General features: G+C 38.9%; 1 protein-coding gene across 1 annotated transcript; it reads left to right on the forward strand.

Annotated features, from left to right (window-relative positions):
- The first annotated feature begins 275 nt into the window (after positions 1-275).
- LOC100241170 (disease resistance protein RFL1) lies at positions 276-1,245 on the forward strand. The gene has a single exon (XM_019222105.2). The coding sequence runs from the start codon at positions 360-362 to the stop codon at positions 1,230-1,232; it is 873 nt and encodes a 290-aa protein (XP_019077650.2). The 5' UTR covers positions 276-359; the 3' UTR covers positions 1,233-1,245.
- Positions 1,246-6,204: the final 4,959 nt, after the last annotated feature.

Raw genomic sequence — 6,204 nt, forward strand, 5'->3', positions numbered from 1 at the left:
GCTGCTGGGCGGCTACAGGTGGTCAAGCAACTTATGTTTGTGAATTCGAAGAAAAGTTTGATGCTGTGAAGCTGGCATTAGAAGATTTAAAAGATTTCAGAAATGACATGAAGAGAAAGATTGACACGTTTGAGGAACAACGATTGGAACAACTTGACCAAGTGCGGAGGTGGTTTTCGAGGGTGGAAGATGTGGAAACTGAAGCCAGTCAACTGATAAAAGATGGTACTACTGAAATTCAGAAGCTTTGTCTGGGAGGTTATTGCTTCAGAAATTGCATATCTAGTTACAGATTGGGGAAGAAACTAGCCAAGAAGGTTGAAGACTTAAACAATCTAAGAAGCACAAGGCTTTTTGACATGGTAGCAGACAGATTACCTCCAGCTTCAGTGGATGAAAGACCCAGTGAGCCAACCGTGGGCATGATGTCCATCTTCAATAAGGTTTGGAGTTGCCTTGGAGAAGAGCAAGTGGGAATCATTGGTTTATATGGGTTGGGTGGCGTTGGGAAGACAACCCTTTTGACCCAAATCAACAATGAGTTCCTCAAAACAACTCATGATTTTGCTGTTGTGATCTGGGCTGTGGTGTCACGAGATCCAGACTTTCCCAATGTTCAAGATGAAATTGGGAAAAAGGTTGGGTTTTGTGATGGTATATGGAGAAATAAAAGCAAGGATGAAAAAGCCATAGACGTCTTTAGAGCCTTGCGCAAAAAGAGGTTTGTGTTGTTGTTAGATGACATATGGGAGCCGGTAAATCTATCAGTCTTGGGAGTTCCAGTTCCAAATGAAGAAAATAAGTCCAAGCTAGTATTCACAACCCGATCCGAGGATGTATGCCGACAAATGGAAGCTGAAAAGAATATCAAAGTGGAGTGCTTGGCATGGCAGGAATCCTGGGATTTGTTTCAGAAGAAGGTTGGACAAGACACTCTTGACTCCCATGCAGAAATCCCCATGCTAGCTGAAATAGTTGCCAAAGAATGTTGCGGATTGCCACTGGCACTGGTTATCATAGGCCGGGCCATGGCTTGCAAGAAGACAACCGAGGAATGGAATTATGCAATTAAAGTGTTACAAGGAGCGGCTTCAATTTTTCCAGGTATGGGGGACAGGGTGTTTCCTATTCTAAAATTCAGTTTCGATAGTTTACCAAGCGATGCAATTAAATCTTGCTTCTTATATTGTTCCTTATTCCCTGAAGACTTCAACATTCAAAAGAAAATTTGATAGCTTATTGGATTGGCGAGGGATTTCTACATGAATTTGATGACATAGATGAAGCTAGGAACCAGGGACACAACATTATTGGTATTCTTCTTAATGCATGTTTATTGGAGAAGAGCTCCCGAGATATTATAAGAATGCATGACGTGGTTCGTGACATGGCATTGTGGATAGCTTGTGAGCATGGGAAGGTGAAAGATGAGTTTTTTTGTGAGAACGCGTGTTGGGTTAATAGAAGCACCTGAGTTTACCAGATGGGTGAGTGCCAAAAGGATATCATTGATGGAAAACCGAATTGAGAAGTTGACCAGAGCTCCTCCATGCCCGAATCTCTTGACTTTGTTTCTGGATCGTAATAATTTGAGAAGGATAACCAATGGTTTTTTCCAATTTATGCCTGATCTAAGAGTTTTAAGCTTGTCAAGAAACAGAAGGTTGACTGAGATACCATTGGAAATTTGCAATTTGGTTTCATTACAGTATCTTGATTTATCACATACAAACATAAGGCTTCTACCAATTGAGCTTAAGAACCTGCAGAATTTGAAGTGCTTGAACTTGAATTTTACGCAAATACTTAATGTAATCCCAAGACATCTAATATCAAGTTTTTCCTTGTTGCGAGTGCTGAGAATGTACAGCTGCGATTTTTCTGATGAATTGACCAATTGTAGTGTTCTCTCTGGTGGTAATGAAGACTTGTTAGAGGAGTTGGAGAGTCTAAAGCAGTTGCATGATTTAAGTATCACACTAGAAAGTGCAACTGCTCTCTTACGAATCTGTGACTCCAAGTTACAAAGCTGCACTCGAGATGTATACCTCAAGATTTTGTATGGAGTGACATCTCTCAAGATATCATCTCCAGAGAATATGAAGCGCCTTGAAAAGCTTTGCATCAGTAATTGCAGTACTTTGGAAAGTTTGGAGATTGATTATGTTGGAGAAGAAAAGAAGTTATTAGCATCTTACAATCTCCACAACTCAATGGTGAGAAGCCACAAATGTTTTAACAGCCTTAAGCATGTTCGAATAGATTCCTGCCCGATTTTGAAGGACCTAACATGGCTTATTTTTGCTCCAAACCTTATTCATCTTGGGGTTGTGTTCTGCCCCAAAATGGAAAAAGTACTAATGCCTTTAGGGGAAGGGGAAAATGGGAGCCCATTTGCAAAACTTGAATTGCTAATTTTAATTGATCTGCCAGAGCTGAAGAGCATCTACTGGAAAGCTTTGAGGGTCTCTCACCTGAAGGAAATCCGTGTACGTTCATGCCCACAGTTGAAGAAGCTGCCACTCAATTCAAATAGTACCGCTGGATGTGGCACTGTGATTTATGGAGAAAAATATTGGGCAAATGAGTTAGAATGGGAGGATGAAGGATCACGACATGCTTTTCTTCCTTGTTTCATATCTTGGTGATAGGTGGGAGTAATGTAATGGAATAGGCTTGGATTTGATCATCACAGATGAGGCTAGCTATCATTTCATCCCCTTCAGCAAGGTAACATTTACTTCTCATGGTTTCGAGACTTTTTCGAGAACAATGATATGAAATTTAGTACTAAGTTTTTCTATTTTTTTTTCCCTATTATTTTTGTAGCACTTAAGAAGTCTTGCCAATGCATCCATGTATACAGGGAGATAAATTAAGCCGGTGACTTTATACCTGCCTACTTCCATCCTTCTAATAACAGAGACATATACACTAAAGGAGAATTTCCCCGCTTGTACCATCGTTTATGTCTGAGATGGATAATAAAAACATCAAATTTACTAAAAGAAAAAAATCGGATGCATGTTGTCCATAACGAACGAGATTACAAATAAACAAAATTACATGAATATTATGTGCCCACATACAGATTTCAGATTCATTCTTATTCTTTTTTCTTTTTCTATTCTTATTTTTATTTATTTATTTATTTGTGCTTTTCTTCTGGTGTTTTTTCAGGGTCCTAAGACAAACAGATTGATAACATTGTCCCTTCCCCCCATCCCCCCTTTGGCAAGAGTGACGATGTCAGATAGATTTTCTCAATCTGCAACCCTAAAGTTCTAGATGATTCACCAAGCTTTCTCACCAAGCGTGGTGCCACTGGACCCTGACCTATTACCCAGCAAGCTTGGACGTGAAGTGTAAACTATGTTAAGGCAGGGGAACAGGGTGAAATAAGCAGGCAAAAAGGAGTCAAGCCCAGGCTGTTCATTACTTGGACTGCTCATTTTCCAAATCTTGGCAGTTGCATTAGGTGTTTTTATCCTACCCCTCAAAGAAAAAGATAGATTTCTCTGTCATTAGGTGCAATTGAACTTGGTCTAAACTCTTTTTTTTTTTCCCCTTAATCCTCTTATCGAGCTCCATAACCCATAACCCAAGTGGCCAAACCCCTCAAGACTGTTGCAGCATCTGTATCATAAATGAAGTGGAGGTATTATAGGTTTCTAAGCTTGGGATCCAAAAATAGCAAAAGGTAGCCTCGATCGGTTGAGCTAGGGGTCGATCGGTTCACTAGCAGTTGGAGCATTAAATGCTTTGGTAGGTTACCTTTGCCTCGATCGGAGGTTGATCGAACCTCAACCGGGAAGGGGTGAACCTCAACCGAGAAGAGGAAGCTACTGGAAGAGAGATAGTGTTTTTTACACTCCTCGACCAGACCTCAATCGGACAAGGGTAACAGGTCAACCAATTCCTTATCCAGTTGAGCCGGTTGGCCAGAGCCTCGACCGGTTCAGTCTTTTGGCCCCAAAAACCTATCTTTTTCAATTCCTTTCTTTTCTAACACTTAGGCAAGACCTTTAGGTGAATTAATATGCCAATTTTAAAATGTTTTGCCTAAGGTACATTTGATAAAACTTGGGTTTTAATGAAATCGAAATTTTAAAGAATAAACAGAGTTTTCAAAGATGTATGAAACAGTATGAAAAACCTAAGTGCACCCATGCATTCATTTTACATTTGTTTCCTATGATCAAAAGTCTTCAAAAAGTCTCGATCTTGTATCAATTTGGTCCTTCAATGAATTTCTGAATTTATACATGAGATTCTTTACCATTCAAATCAATTAGTCACTTAACCATGGTTTGTTATAATCAAAACCCGATTAGGAGAACCCTTGGGCTAACAACCTCTATCGATGGTGGTGATGATGCAACAAGTGGTACTATAGGTGGGGTGGATGACACCTCCATAGGTATAATAGGAGTCTCCTCAACAAGTGGCAAGCTAATGTCAGTCGATGGTGCATCTTTAAGAACAGATGTATGCCTAGTCCCTCTTATATGAGCTCCTCCCTCTTTAGTTCGTACATCTCCTAATCGAGTAATGGATGATATCAACTGATGATAAGGTGGTGGACTAATGTCAATCGATGGTCACACTCGGGCAACAACTAATGTATGCCTAATCTCCCTCGTACGAGGCCCTCATCGTGTAGGTCATACATCTCCTGATCGAGGTTGGAGCTACGTAGTAGCATCAACACTAAATGGAGCATCTAAGCGATCCATCTCATGTATGACCTCTAATACGTACATAGTCAGCGAATGCAAAAATCATCTAAACATGCAATTTCATATATCTGGTGTATGCTGGTAGTCTATAAGTCAAATAAGAGTTAAATTAAATTCTTATAAAAATAAAATAAAGTTTAATAAAAAGATAAAACATGAAAATTATTAGTAGCTCATGGAAGGACCCAGTCTGAGTAAGAATCCCATTTTGCCCCATGAAATTGAATTTGCCACCGCTGGTAGCATTTCCTAGTGAAGAATCCCATTTTACCCTCATTGAATCTGCCATTCTCAATCCTCGCAGGTACTAATATAATCATGTTATTTTTTTATTTTTTTTGCAACACCTGTTTGATTCCTAAGAAAATCCATCCCCATTTGATTTCCAGGAAGATTCATCCTCATTTGATTTCCAAGAAAATCCATGCAAAACCCCTAATGAAAACCAAAAAAAAAAAAAAAAAAACCTTTTTCTGGATCTATTCTAGGGGTCTCTTTGCTTTTGTGCCATTGAATTTAAATTTCATGAACCTTAAATCCACGATTTTTGAGCCAGGCTGAAAAACACAACCTTTCCTTGCAAATCATGATCAGGTTACCAAATACCATCTTATGTTTTTTTTATAAAAAAAAATGGACAAATTTTGTATCCTGTGCACGGGCTAGACCGGTAAGAAATATTAGGAAATTTCCCAAAAATTACCGAAATTTCCTTTGATCAATAATTGGTGATGAATATTGTGTCGAAGTCGGTCGATAAAAAAATGAAAACAAAATTTTCAACTTTCCCACACTTTCTTGGCAACCAAATACAATCACAACAAGTCGAACCACAAAAAAAAAATGAAAACTTTCTCCATAATTTTTAGTCTACTCGGTTTCATTGTAAAAAAAAATGAAAACTTTATTTTTTTTCAACTTTCCCACACTTTCTCGGTGACCAAACACAACCAGACCACCAAATATAACCACAAACTTACAGAAAACACCGAGGGCAATGGTCTCTCAGATCTGTACTTCACTTCCTTCCTATTGGTGTTGAGGCAAGGATTTCCACTCCATGATCAGCGTGAGGGAAAATTGATTTTCGGGTATAGGACAAAATGAGTTTTGAGGCAGAGAAGAAAACGGGTTGGGGGGAAATGGGTTTCCATTTCTTTTTAAATATAAAATGCTATTTTTTTCCACTCTCATCCTACATGTTAAAAAGTGTCGTGGAATTGGAATTATTTTCCAATCTACAACATTTTACAAATTACTTTCCCCAATAGCCATACATTTATCAAAATCCCAACTCCACCACCTCTTTTTCTTTTTGGCAAAACAACCCACATTTCCCTTAGCCTAGTGTCTACTCCTATGATGGAGTTTTCTTAGCAAAATAGCCTAAGAAATTCTGCAATGAGCCCTATGGCCCAACCTAACATCCAATTAATTTGTAAGGGATGGAAAGAGGTTTATAAAT

Source organism: Vitis vinifera, chromosome 9, assembly GCF_030704535.1.
Source record: "Vitis vinifera cultivar Pinot Noir 40024 chromosome 9, ASM3070453v1".
In the NCBI taxonomy this organism is placed as follows: domain Eukaryota; kingdom Viridiplantae; phylum Streptophyta; class Magnoliopsida; order Vitales; family Vitaceae; genus Vitis; species Vitis vinifera.